Consider the following 13,732-nt stretch of genomic DNA (forward strand, 5'->3'; position numbering starts at 1 on the left):
CTGGAAACAACTCAAATGAACAAGCAAATGGCTAAACTGGTATTTTCACACAACAGAATATTGCTAAGTAGTAAAAAAAAAAAAAAAAAAAGAACTGATGTATACATGTATGAATCTTCTTCCACCCACAGTCAGCCTACATCCCTCATGCTGTCACCAGACCCAGGAGCTCTCAAGGCCTGGCCCTGGTTACCAGTTGATGAAGCCATCAAGTCTAGCCCCCAATTCCACACAGAACCTGTGGACATACAAATCGCTAGCTCCAAAGGCCACTGGAGGGGCTACTTCTTGGTCAGCTTTAAGAATCAGTCCTCTGTTGCATTTAGCCTAAATCTCTCATGCTGTATTTTTAAACACAGATGATCTCAGAGTCTCTAGACTTCAGCAATAAAGAGATGCATTCAACAAACAGATGCAAAAAGACAAAGAGAGTCCACAATAGAGAGAACAACAAAATGAGGAATGGAGAAAGAGGGGACAGCCCTTCAGGAGAGAAGTACCTGGATGTTAGGGGGAAAAGAATCAAGGAACAAATGAAGTACCCGTTCCCATTGTACCACTTGACACATGATGCACGAAAACGTCATAGTTACAAGTATGGGTCTGCAGGTTGCTTGTCAGGGCTATAAGCCAAGCCCTTCTTCTTCTTAACTCCATGATCTTATTCAACTTGTTCCAAGAGTCATTTGGGGGAAGAGAAGAAACAGCCCTGAAAGTTTCCTCCAAAGGCTGAAACCCAAGTCGCAGGCTGGCTTTGGAGCTAACACCACCGTAAGTGCACTTTAGGTAAGGAACTGTCAATGCACCCTGGGGAGCACAGGTAAGCAGGTGTCCATGCACAGATGCCCCTTTCCCCGCCCATGGAAAGCGGGGGCCTCAGAAGGGTCTGAGTGATGGAGCTCAAGCCACAGCCCTGATGCCTCAGCAGGAGCAACATGAATGGGCAAAATGGATGGGTCAGTGCCCACCAAGTGGACATTGGGTCCTCTCTCCCCCATGCGCAGGACCTTGCCAGGTAACCCACACATCCTTAGCATGGGTGCTGGGACATGTTCCTCTAGTTGGGCCACTGCAGATGCCCGCCTGAGGGTCCCCTTAAGGAAGAGATGACTTGAACCCAGACTCCTGGGCTGAAAAGACCTTGAGAGCTCCCATAGGAGGGAAACTTGAGCCCAGAGGAGGGAAGTGACAGACTCAAAGGTCATGCTGCAGTCAGGGGCCAAGCAGGACAAGAATCTTAGGAGAGCTGCCTCCACCACCTTCCGGGGCTCTGAACACCTCTCCCTGGGCACCTGGAGGCCCTCAGAGGGTCACATGCCTGTGCCATTGCCAAGGCTCAAGGAGGGTCAGGCCTCCCACACTCCGGACACCTTGAACCCTGATGACCTTGCATAATTCCTCCCCCTTCCTGAACCTAAATCTTTCCACCCACTGACTGTGGAGGGAGATCCCCACAGCTCTGTTGGGAAAAACAAAAGCAGAGATACTCGCAAAGAGCTCATAAACATTCCCCCCTACTGCCCTGTAATTCTGGTTAAGCCCCGCCCTGTCAGAACTCTGGTTGAGAACTGAGGGCTCATATAATTGGGGACCTAAGGATATAGCACCTCTGATACCCAGAAAGGAAGCTGGCAAATTGGAATGGAAGGCCAGGATGTCCCTGTGGTAGGGGTCCTTAGAACCCTTTCTCTCCCAAGCCAGAGGAGGAGGGAGAGATTGGGGGCCAGAGGCAGGATGGGGCCTGCCCAAGGCCACACACAAGCCTGTGACCCCACTGGAACTGATAACCCGGGGCTTCTGAGGCCTGGCCTGGCACTCCTTCTGACTTCTCACCCTTCCTACCTCCAAGGGCAAAGCCAAGGGCAAAGCCAAGTCTCATCTAGCCAACCATGCTCTAGCCTGCGTTAGGCCCTGCAATGGTTCAGACTGAAGGTGCTGGCTTCAGGGGTGGGGACTCAGGAACCACATGATGTAGAGGTGCTTAGAAGATGGCATCACTGACTCAAGGAACATGAGTGTGAGCAAACTCCAGGAGCAAGTGAAGGACAGGGAAGCCCACGTGCTGCAGTTCATGGGGTTGCAAAGAGTCACACATGACTTAGCAACTGAACAACAAGAAGAAGTAAGGACAAGGGCCCTGAGGGACTCGGGCAAGTGATGCCCACTGTTCCTAACCCCAGATCCCCGTGGGCCCCAGGCCTCTGAGACCTTTGGGGGAGGTCTCAGGCTTTCCTGGCTTAAGGGTGGGACTTCTAGCTCCTGCAGGCAGGTGGCCCCAAGTCAGACCTGGATACCAAGAGACTGGCCCACCCAGCATAAGTTCATCCTTGCTTTCGCCCTCCCCTGGGAAAACTCCAGAGCCTCAGCCTATGGCTGGCTCACCCCTCCCCCAGGCAGAGAAGGTACTCACTGATGGGGGCGTGTAAGGCCACGTGCTCCTGGTAGGGCGTGTAGTACTTGTACTGCTTTCCGCAGAATTCACAGGTGTAATTGCCGGTTTCTGTCCAAGAAGAGAGAAGTGTGAGAACGGGCGCCTGGTTCCCACCCAGAAGCAGCAGTGTGCTCCCTCCCCACAAACTCCTCATTCTGGGACCACCAGCTAGAATCAGCAGCCCCTTTCAGTCAGACTGCCTGGGTTCAAATCCCAACTCCTCTATCTCAAGCTGTGCGACTTTAGGCAAACCTCTTACCCTCTCTGTGCCTCAGCTTTCCTATCTGTAAAATGGGGGTAACAATAGGCCCACCTTATAGGGTTGCTGTGAGGATTAAATTTGTATGTCACATGCTTAGAACAGTACCTGGCACACACTGTCGTCAGCCATTGCTCCACCCCCAGACCCCGGTGCTCAGGAAACGTGTGGGGACCTGACTGACCTCCAGCGTCAACCTCTTCATCACCCCCTGTTCAGGCCTTGCCCTCTGCAATAGCCACACCTGGGTCCCCTCATCTCCAGGACCTGCCCTGCCCCCAAACACCCCCCACCCCCTGGCAGAAGGGGTCACCTCTTCCTCTCGGGTCCCACCAGACTTTGTCTTTACCTCTCTTTTGGCACTGCCTAACTTCTTTCTTCTTAAAAATTTCTGATGTAATATTGTTCACTGGGGGAAAATTATAAAATACTGATAAATACAAATACAAAATTTTAAATATAAGAGAAACTTCAATCATCTATAATCCCCAAACAAAGAGTAGCAGGTACCCCATGGGGTGGAACGTTCACCTGGCCACTTGCCCGAGACCCCGCCTCTCACTCCCATCTCATCTCTCACTGACATCAGCCTTCAGTCTTCTGCGGGCCTTGAATTAACCGGCCCTGATCTATATGCTCTTGGTAACCTGGTGCATTCAATTGACAATATTTTGTGGACATCTTGCTCAAATCAATAAGCATTGATCTCCACTGCATTTATTGGCTGTCTGGTTCCCACTGGACTTTGAAATTTGCTGAGCCAGTCTTCTAAACCAGAGGACACTGAGATTGTTTCAAAATTCTTTCCTTATTAAAAAAAAATGCTGCAATCTCCATCCTCGTAGAAATTTTTGCACATCTGCTCATTATTTTTGCACATCACTGCAAAATAAAGATTATCGCTCATAATCTGTGCACAATACTTCTTCAGGATAAATTAAGGGTGTGTATTTTTAAGGTTTTTGATCACCAAAGCACCAACTACTTATTGAAAGGTTGGGTCAATTTTCATCCCCATAAGAAAAATATGAAAACGATTGTTTCCAGAGTTAAGGACTATCATCTTCTTACTGTGCCTGAGAGGGAGAAATATATTGCACTGCTGATTTTATTTTCCATTTCTCTGAGTTCTAAGGAAGCGATTTTTCAGGATTAATGAACTACGGTTTTTATTCCTTGGCTTTCCTATTTGAATTTACAGTGAATGTTTCTATAGGCATGTTTACCTTGTTAAAATCGTTAAGAACTCTATAGATTAAGGACATCAACATTTTGTTCTGTAAGTTACATGTATTTTTTCTTGATTGGTTTCTTAGTCTGTTTACATTTTTTTCTTGGCATACAGAAGCTTTAAAAATTTTAGTAGCTAAATAATTTTTGTAACTGAATCACCAACACTGGGAAAGATATATTATTTGCTCTTTGTAGGCTTTTAAGTTGTTAGATCAACTGTTATTAATTGTCTTATTCAGACTCTATATAATCTTGTTTCTCTTCTCGCTCTGTCAAAGACTAAGTGCTGTGATCAATTCTTCCATTTGATTGTGTTTCTAAAATTATTTTGTAAATTAGATATAATGTCGTTTGATGCAGACAGGCTCATGAGATCAAAACCTCTGCTGTGAACTGGATCCTTTATTAATGTTACACTATTTTCTAACACTGCCACTGCTGTTTAGTCACTAAGTCATGTCCGACTCTTTTGGGACCTAATGGACTGTAGCCAACCAGTGTCCTCTGTCCATAGGATTTCTCAGGCAAGAGTACTGGAGTGGGTTACCATTTTCTTCTCCAGGGGATCTTCCGGACCCAGGGATTGAACCTGAGTCTCCGCCTTGGCAGGCAGATTCTTTACCTTTGAGCCACAGGGGAAGCTCTATTTTCTAACACAGTGCTCCTCAAATGATGGTGGTCCCTCATCAGTATCACCTGGGAACCTGTTAGGAATGCAAATCCTCGGGGCTTATTCAAGGTTTTCTGAAAGAAAAATCCTAGGTATGGGATCCAGCAAATTGTGTTTTAACAGGTCCTACAGAGAATCCTGAAGTGTGGGAAAGTTAGGAACTACTGCTGTAACTTTTAATTCTACTGTTTATTAGTTTGCCTGGTATTCATATTAATATTATTAATTCTTGAAATGACTTTGTTAGATTCTTCCTGCTACTTGTTCACACGTGTCTAAAGCCACTATCCTAAAACTTTTTGTACTTTCCTTTATCAAACAGGTACTCTTGCTAAATGCTGGCACAAAATGTTGAGCAAAAACAGTCATTGTTCCTGCCTTTAAGGAGCTTACAGTCTAGAAGTGGAGAAAGGACATTCAAATAATGACACAAATTTAAAGTTGGAACCACAACAGGTGTTCTTAAGGAGCTGTTAACAGTGCTATGGAAATCCTAGCAGGGAATTCAGTTTAGTTAAGAGAGCAGGGAAGTGTTCCCTGGGAAAGACAAGTAAAAAATAAGGAATTAACTAGTTATGTTTCTATTACACTAGCAGCAACTGGATGTTGTGTTTTTTTTTTTTGATTGCACCATGTGGCTTGCAGGATCTTAGTTCTCTGACCAGGGATTGAGACCAGGCCCGAGCAGTGAAAGCACTGAATCCTAATGATTGGACTTCCATGGACTATTTTAAATTAACCTGAGAATCTCTGTCCTCTAATAAAGGAAACTATGACATCTGCTTTTACTGCTATTATTGACTTGGTTTTACGATTCTCTTTTGTTTGTTTTTTTTCATGCTGTACCCTTTCTGGTTTATTCCCTTAGGTTTTGGTTGTTGGATGTATGAACTCGTTTCTTTGCCTTTCCATTATTCTCTGGTACTCCATCATTTTCCAATATTCTCCATTGCTTTTAGATGGTCTAAAAGATACATTTCTCTAATTTTTATAGTCAGGCAAGAAGTGCTATTTTTATATTTATTACGATTGACAAAGGCAGTTCAACTCAGTAACTCTCAAACTTCAGCCTGAATAAGAATCATCTAGAAAAGCTGTTACAACAGATTTCTGAGCCCCACCTTGGAGATTCTGATTCCACAGGTCTGGTGTAGGGCCTGAGAATTAATATTTCTAACAAGCCTCCAGGATATGCTGATGCTGCTGGCCTGGGGACTGCACTATGAGTAAGACAGGCTTAACCTACTTCATTGTATCCCTCACCTATTCCTTCCTTCTTGGTTTTGAAAGTTCATTCTTAATATTTTAGAATAATCTCTGTCTTCCTCATTTAATTTTATAATCAAATTTGCAACATTTTAAACTTACTTCTAGTTTACCTGGGTTCAGTATTCACAAGTCCTCCCGTACTATGAATTCAGTTCAGTTCAATTCAGTTGCTCAGTCGTGTCTGACTCTTTGCGACCCCATGAACTGCAGCACACCAGGCCTCCCTGTCCATCACCAACTCTCAGAGTTCACCCAAACCCATGTAAATTGAGTCAGTGATGCCATTCAACCACCTCATCCTTTGTCGTCCCCTTCTCCTCCTGCCCTCAATCTTTCCCAGAATCAGGTTGACTCATTTCAAATGATGCAGCTCTTTGCATCAGGTGGCCAAAGTACTATAGTTTCAGCTTCAACATCAGTCCTTCCAATGAACACCCAGGACTGATCTCCTTTAGGATGGACTGGTTGGATCGCCTTGCAGTCCAAGGGACTCTCAAGAGTCTTCTCCAACACCACAGTTCAAAAGCATCAATTCTTCGGTGCTCAGCTTTCTTAATAGTCCAACTCTCACATCCATACATGGCCACTGGAAAAACCATAGCCTTGACTAGACAGACCTTTGTTGACAAAGTAATGTCTCTGCTTTTTACTATGCTGTCTAGGTTGGTCATAACTTTCCTTCCAAGGAGTAAGCGTCTTTTAATTTCATGGCTGCAATCACCATCTACAATGATTTTGGAGCCCCCCAAAATAAAGTTAGCCACTGTTTCCCCATCTATTTGCCATGAAGTGATGGTACTATGAATTAATGTCTCATAACTGAGCCCTTAAATCTCTTCAACCAGTCAGTTCACTGGAGTATATCTTCAAGTAATTTTTTTTGAAGATGGGTTCATAGGAGAATCAGCCTGATTTTGAGCTCTTGCTTTTTTCTTTACACACAAATAAAAATTTGTCTAGATAGAAAATTCTTAAGATTGCAATCTTTCCCCTTCAGAACATACTCCACGATACTTCAGTATTTAGTATTGTAGGGAAATCCGAGGCAAGTCCACCTCGGAGTCACTGAGTCACTTGAAAATAACTTGCTTTTTTATTTCCAGGTGCCTGTATGGTTTTCCCCCTTATATTCATAAGGAGTCACTAATATCTTTCAGTTATGGGTCTTTTTATATTGACTACCTAACATATGACAAGCCTTTGAATCTGCATACATAGGTCTTCCTTTAGCTGAGCATTTATTTCTTCTCCTGAGTCTTTGGGGCATTGCTTCTGGCCCACTGGTAGAGGAACACCAATGACCTGGAACAGGTTTCCTATTCTCTGTATTTATCATGTTTTCCTCTTACGATGCTCATCTGTTCAAGTTTGTCTTTCACATCATTAATTCCGTCTCTGCAGACCAATTCTGCTCTTTACCATCTAAAATGAAGGCTTTAATTACATACCGATTCTGTTCTTCTATTCATCTCTCCCATTCTTCTCATCTCACTTCTCTCTCTCTGCCTTTTCATCTTGTTGCTTTGCTTCCTTTCTCACGCAGGTCATGTTATGGACTGAACTGTTTCCCACCCCCACATTTATATGTTGATGCCCTATCTCCAAAATTGATGTCAATGTAGTGCTATTTGGAGTTGGGGCCTTTGGGAAATAATTAGGTTTAGATGAGGTCATGAGGATGGAGGCGGGGGGTGGGGGGGTCCTTCATGATGGAATTAGTATCCTTATAACAAGAGGCACCAGAGAGCTTGCTCTCTTTTTCTTCTCACCATGTGGGAGTACAGCCAGAAAGAGGGTCCTTGGACCAGAACCCAACCATACTGTCACCCTGATCTCAGACTTCAGCCTCCAGAACTGTGAAAAAAATTAATTTCTGTTATGTAAGCCAGTCTGTGATACTTTGTTATGGCAGCCAGACTGAACTAAGGTCATATTTTCTCATACTTGACTGTGGTTGTCCAACAGGATTTTCTTCCAAGTTCATTAGTTCATCACTTTCAGAGGCATTCTCTTCCTCTAGGTCTCCTAAATTCCTTTTCTTGTCATGCAGAATTTTCGTAATTCCCAAGTTTTCTTTTTTAAAAAACAAAACCCCAAAACTTTTCAAGTCACTCTTCCTTCAGTTCAGTCACCACTCAGTCGTGTCCGACTCTTTGCGACCCCATAGACTGCAGCACGCCAGGCCTCCCTGTCCATCACCAACCCCTGGAGCTTACTCAAACTCATGTCTATCGAGTCGGTAATGCCATCCAACCATCTCATCCTCTCTCATCCCCTTCTCCTCTGGCCTTCAATCTTTCCCAGCATCAGCATCTTTTCAAGTGAGTCAGTTCTTCGCACCAGGTGGCCAAAGTATTGGAGTTTCAGCTTCAGCATCAGTCCCTCCAATGAACACCCAGGATTGATCTCCTTTAGGATGGACTGGTGGATCTTCTTGCTGTCCAAGGGACTCTCAAGAGTCTTCTCCAACACCACAGTTCAAAAGCATCAATTCTTCGGTGCTCAGCTTTCTGTATAGTCCAACTCTCACATCCATACGTGACCACTGGAAAAACCATAGCCTTGACTAGATGGACCTTTGTTGGCAAAGTAATGACTCTGTTTTTTAACATGCTGTCTAGGTTGGTCATAGCTTTTCTTCCAAGAAACAAGTGTCTTTTAATTTTATGGTTGCAGTCATCATCTGCAGTGATTTTGGAGCCCCCCAAAATAGTCTCTCACTGTTTCCATTGTTTCCCCATCTATTTGCCATGAAGTGATGGGACTGGATGCCATGATCTTCATTTTTTGAATGTTGAGTTTTAAGCCAACTTTTTCACTTTCCTCTTTCACTTTCCTCAAGAGGCTCTTTAGTTCTTCTTTGCTTTCTGCCATAAGGGTGGTATCATCCGCATATCTGAGGTTATTGTTATTTCTCCTGGCAATCTTGATTCCAGCTTGTGCTTCATCCAGCCTGGCATTTCTCAAGATGTACTCTGCATATAAGTTAAATAAGCAGAGTGACAATATACAGCCTTGACATACTCCTTTCCTGATTTGGAACCAGTCTGTTGTTCCATGTCCAGTTTTAACTGTTGCTTCTTGACCTGCATGCAGATTTCTCAGGAGGCAGGTCAGGTGGTCTGGTATTCCCATCTCTTGAAGAATTTTCCAAAGTTTACTGTGATCCACACAAAGGCTTTGGCATAGTCACTAAAGCAGAAATAGATGTTTTTCTGGAACTCTCTTGCTTTTTCGATGATTCAGCGGATGTTGGCAATTTGATCTCTGGTTCCTCTGCCTTTTCTAAATCCAGCTTGAACATCTGGAAGTTCTCGGTTCACATACTGTTGAAGCCTGACTTGAAGAATTCTGAGCAGTACTTTGCTAGTGTGTGAGATGAGTGCAACCGTGCGATAGTTTGAACATTCTTTGGCAATGCCTTCCTTTGGGACTGAACGCTTCCTTATCTAGGTATAAAAATCAAGTAACCTCTAAATCCAGATTTACTCTGTTTCAACAGACTTGAATGAATTGTCCTTGATCATCCCATTATCATGGCAGACCATCACCATGGGAGCAGTTCTCAGATCTACAGCTGAAGAGCAAGCTGACCCTGGGGGCCTCTTAGACCAACTCCCTCTTTCTGGCAGGACTCCTCTGCTCTGTTCTGGCTCTGGCTTCCTCCTCGTCGAGTACCTAGCTCTCTAGTTTGCACAACTGACGTGGGTGTGGAAGGCGTACTTCCCAGCATGCACTGCTGCTGCCGTTTCTCCTCTTCTCTTAACCTCCAGAGCTCTACCCATGGGGACTAGTCTCTCCACAGGGCACTGTACCTCTACCAGCTCCCCTTATTCTGTGGCTCATCACCATCACGGTGCTGTAGCACCAGCCAGCTTACAGAAAGTGGCAGAAGCCCAAGAAGCAGGATTCTTATCTCTCAAGGCAGCCTCTGAGTTGTAACTCTCATAGACATCTCAGTTCCACAGCGTCAAGCTGGGAGCCAAGCTCAGTTCAGTTTTCTCAATGCAATTCTATCCCATATAATTTGTGATAATTCCTCCCAGGTCCCAGCAACTGGCTGGCTGTCAGATGTAGATACTGACACAAAGAACAAGTTTCAGCTTGCTCTGTACCTTTCTGGGTAATTAATAGGTACCACGTATTTAATGTTTTCCATGTCAATGTCAAGGACTATGCTAATTCCTTTACAAATATAACCTCATCTAATCACCACAACAATCCTGAGAGGTGAGTTTTACTGTCACTACTGTGATTAGAGAGATTATAAAACCTGCAGGACGTCACGCAGGCATTAAGTGTAGAGCTGGGGTTCATCTTTGGGATGGCTCTAAATTCTCAACTATCTCTCAGCAACATCGCTCATTTGTTAAGCTCAGAACATGATCCAGGTGCTGCTGATGTGAGCAACCTCCAACAGCAATGAAGAAAAAATAGATGTTCTTTTCTTTTTTTAAAGTCTTTATTGGACATGTTACAACACTCCTTCTGTGTAATGTCTTGGTTCTGCGGCATGCGGGACAGCTCCCTGCCAGAGACTAACCTGGCCCCCCGGCACAGGAAGGTCAAGTCTTAACCACCGGACCACTAGGGAAGTTCTGAGATAGATGCTCTTGCTCCCAACTTACACACGCGTCAACGGACACTGAGAGGGAGTAAAAGAAAGTGCAAGTTGCTCAGTCGTGTCCAACTCTTTGTGACCCCATGGACTATACGGTGCATGGAGATGCTCCAGGCCAGAATACTGGAGAGGGCAGCCTTTCCCTTCTCCAGGGGATCTTCCCAACCCAGGGATCAAACCCAGGTTTCCTGCATTGCAGATGGAATCCAGGAGCCCCCAGTTCAATTCCTGGGTTGGGAAGATCTGCTGGAGAAGGGATAGGCTACCCACTCCAGTATTCTTGGGCTTCCCTGGTGGCTCAGCGGGTAGAGAATCCCCCTGAGATGTGGGAGACCTCGATTCGATCCCTGCGTTGGGAAGATCCCCTGGAGGAGGGAAAGGCTACCCACTCCAGTATTTTGGCCTAGAAAATTCCATGGACTGTCTAGTCCATGGGCTCGCAAAGAGTCGGACATGACTGAGCCACTTTCAGAAGCGGTAAGCAGCTAGTAAATTGGGGATGTCGGCATTCAAACCTGGGCTTGCGTGATTCTACAGCTTATGTAGCCTACACTCAATCTTCCTAATCATGATGCTACAGATGGAAGTAGGGTTGCTGTGCTGGTGCTGCTGTTAGATGGAACTGGAGCAGTGGGAGGGGAAGGTCAAGAGATCCCAATGTCCCTGTCCTGTACTGGTCAGGAATGTCTGTCATGGAGCATGTCTGATTTACCTCTGGGTTTTCCCACAGTCTAACTTCTAGCAGTTCCAGTGTGAAGGATCTCATCATTTTCTTCCAGATTACTTTAATGTCACTGTTTATCAGATGTTTGTCATGCACATGGCAAGCACTGTGGAACCCCTTTACAGATGTTATCACATCTCTAGTTCCCTGAGTGTTTTAAGAGGTAAAGAAAAGGAGAGGAAGGAGGAAGGTCCTTCTTCAGAGGTTCATCCAGCGCTTTTCCAGGGCCAGGACCAGGCCCCACCCTCTGAGACTTGTCTCTGGCCTCGCGGTCCCAGCTTCCTTGACTCTCCTTTGCTAAACTTCCTCATCCCTTCAATCTACGTATATGTGTATATTTTCACAAACTGCCGTAATCCTCACTGCAACAAGCAGCACCAGCGGAGGTCTCCTCTCGCTGATTAGTAAGAGAGGCATGGGAGACAGAGAGGAAGGAGCCAGTACGCAAATTCCTGAAGGGCTGGACCAGTCTCACCCGTGAGAACCCCGCCCCCACGCCCCACTCCAATCCATATTCCCTGCAGCAGTCAAAGTACCTTCCTAAAATGCCAGTCTGATCAAGTCCCTCTCCACGGGGTGAACTCTGGCTCAGTCCCCTCGGGATGAAGTCTGCCTTCTGGTTTCCAAGGCTCTGTTAAGACCTGAACTCAGAACCGACCTGCCTTTCAGTTTCTGGGACAAGTGCAGTTCTCCTGCCTTCACCTGGGGTGCAGGGGTTCGTCCCCACCCTCACCCCCACACAGAGGCCTCCTGGATTCCCAAGGCTGGCCAGTCACCTCCTGGCCTCGCTGCTCCCCGTGCTTCTATGTTGTAACTACTCGCTTATTGACCGACTGCCCGTCCCCCCACTCCCACCGTGTAAATTACCCAAAACAGGGCCACATCTGTCCTGCTCACTGCTGTGTCCCTACGACACTCAACACACGTGTTGCAAACAGGCAGGTCAAGCGAATGGCTCCTGTCCCCCAGGGGTTTACTGGGATGAGGACTAGAGCATCCGCAAGCGGCTCCCCTGGACAGCTTCACTGGCTAATAAACCCCCTCAACAAAAATAACAACAGTATTTTCCAAGCACTACTATGTACCAGGCACTGTGCTAATGAATAGGTGATTTACATCCATGATCTCATTTAATCCCCCAACAAACCTGCGGCAAAGTGTCCCCCTCACTCCACAGGTGAGGAGCCGGGGCTCAGAATGGCTAACACCAGCCACCAAGCACTGTGCTGTCCTGCTGCTTCTCAAAAGCTAAAGTCCTAAGCGTGACTGACCCATCTGACAGGTGGGCAAAGTGAGGTACAAGGAGGCCAGCGGCTCATTGGCCAGCGCTGTTGCTGCAGGATTCCCAACACTACCCCTTCCAGGAGGGGGACCTGCCCTGCTGCCCTCGGCCACCCCCGGCCTGTCTCCCCACCCAGCCCCGGCCCCAGACAGAGGCCTGCATACTTGGCCCGATTTTCTGGAATGGTTCCGGGGGCTCCTCCTTCACCTCGTCAGTGGCCACGACACCTTGGTCGAAGGGGTCTGTGGGAGAACATACGGCCCTTAGCACCCTGGTAACCAGGTCTCAGAGCTCAGCTGGGGACAGGGAGGTGGGCTGCCACCGAGGACTTACCTGCCCGATTCTCAGGGGCCCCTTCCACACTAAACACTGCGCCCGGGCGGGAGGCAGCAGCCGCAGAAGAAAAGAAGCAAACAGGAGCCCTGTTAGTCCCTGCCTCTGCCCGATGCCCCAGCCTCGGTCCCACGAGCCTGCCTTAGCCATTGTGGATGCCCCAAAAAACCAGGGGCCCCAGGAGGGCACGTCCTTCTGTTCCTCATCCTTCCCATGGGGCTGGGACCCTCCCCATAGGCTGGGACCATCCCAGGGCAGAAAGATGCTTGCTGGCTGGCCTGTTTTTAGATCTCTGCCACTCACTGGAGGGGCCAGGGCAGCAGAAAAAGAAAGGATAAGGGGGTGGGAAGGGAAAGAGGCGGAGAGAGGAGGGGTAGGACCTGGATGTCAGGGCTTGACTCCGGCTGGGGGTGTGGGGCTGAAGAGGGAACCTTCCAGGATCCTTTCCCAGGCAAAGACCCTATTTCCAGGATTCTTGAGATTCCAAAAATAAATTACCTAAATTTATCGTTCTAATTTCTAACTCAATAATCTAAGATGCTAAAATATCATCATTCATTTAAAAAAATTGGTTTAATTTCACCAGAGCATGTGAATACTCAACATGAAATCGCAAAACAAACTGATATAAAACTGCTGATATGCGACTGATTTTTGACCTACAAAAACGGCGATTTCACTTGGGTTACCCTAATCAGAAGTATATATAGAGGGAGCATGGTGGGGGCCTTCCCTCGCCCAGAATCCTTGCAAGCTGGTCACTCCGATTGCTCGCTTGTGGTCTGTCTGCGGCCTGACCTCCCCTGGGTGTGGGAGGGAGGGGAAGCTGAGGGCGGGGCGGGGGCCTGGTAAGAGCCCCGGAGAGAGGTCTGTTTACACGACTCTGCTCCCCAGGAGTGAGGGGCCTGAC

The 13,732-nt window shown here is 46.7% G+C and overlaps 1 protein-coding gene across 18 annotated transcripts in view; it reads right to left on the reverse strand.

Annotated features, from left to right (window-relative positions):
- The window catches only part of ZNF618 (zinc finger protein 618), a 200,860-nt gene that overhangs the window by 39,728 nt on the left and 147,400 nt on the right, over positions 1-13,732 (reverse strand). For 10 of the 18 annotated variants that reach the window (XM_043870615.1, XM_043870612.1, XM_043870610.1 and 7 more), the window contains exons 7-10: positions 12,823-12,858; positions 12,654-12,731; positions 3,040-3,099; positions 2,411-2,500 (exon numbers count right to left, since the gene is read on the reverse strand). In XM_043870615.1, coding sequence (XP_043726550.1) covers positions 2,411-2,500; positions 3,040-3,099; positions 12,654-12,731; positions 12,823-12,858 — 264 coding nt within the window. The remainder of the gene's footprint in view (positions 1-2,410; positions 2,501-3,039; positions 3,100-12,653; positions 12,732-12,822; positions 12,859-13,732) is intronic. The other 8 variants (XM_043870616.1, XM_043870614.1, XM_043870613.1 and 5 more) reach the window with 3 other exon arrangements.

This window comes from Cervus elaphus, chromosome 16 (assembly GCF_910594005.1).
Source record: "Cervus elaphus chromosome 16, mCerEla1.1, whole genome shotgun sequence".
Classification (NCBI taxonomy): Eukaryota; Metazoa; Chordata; class Mammalia; order Artiodactyla; family Cervidae; genus Cervus; species Cervus elaphus.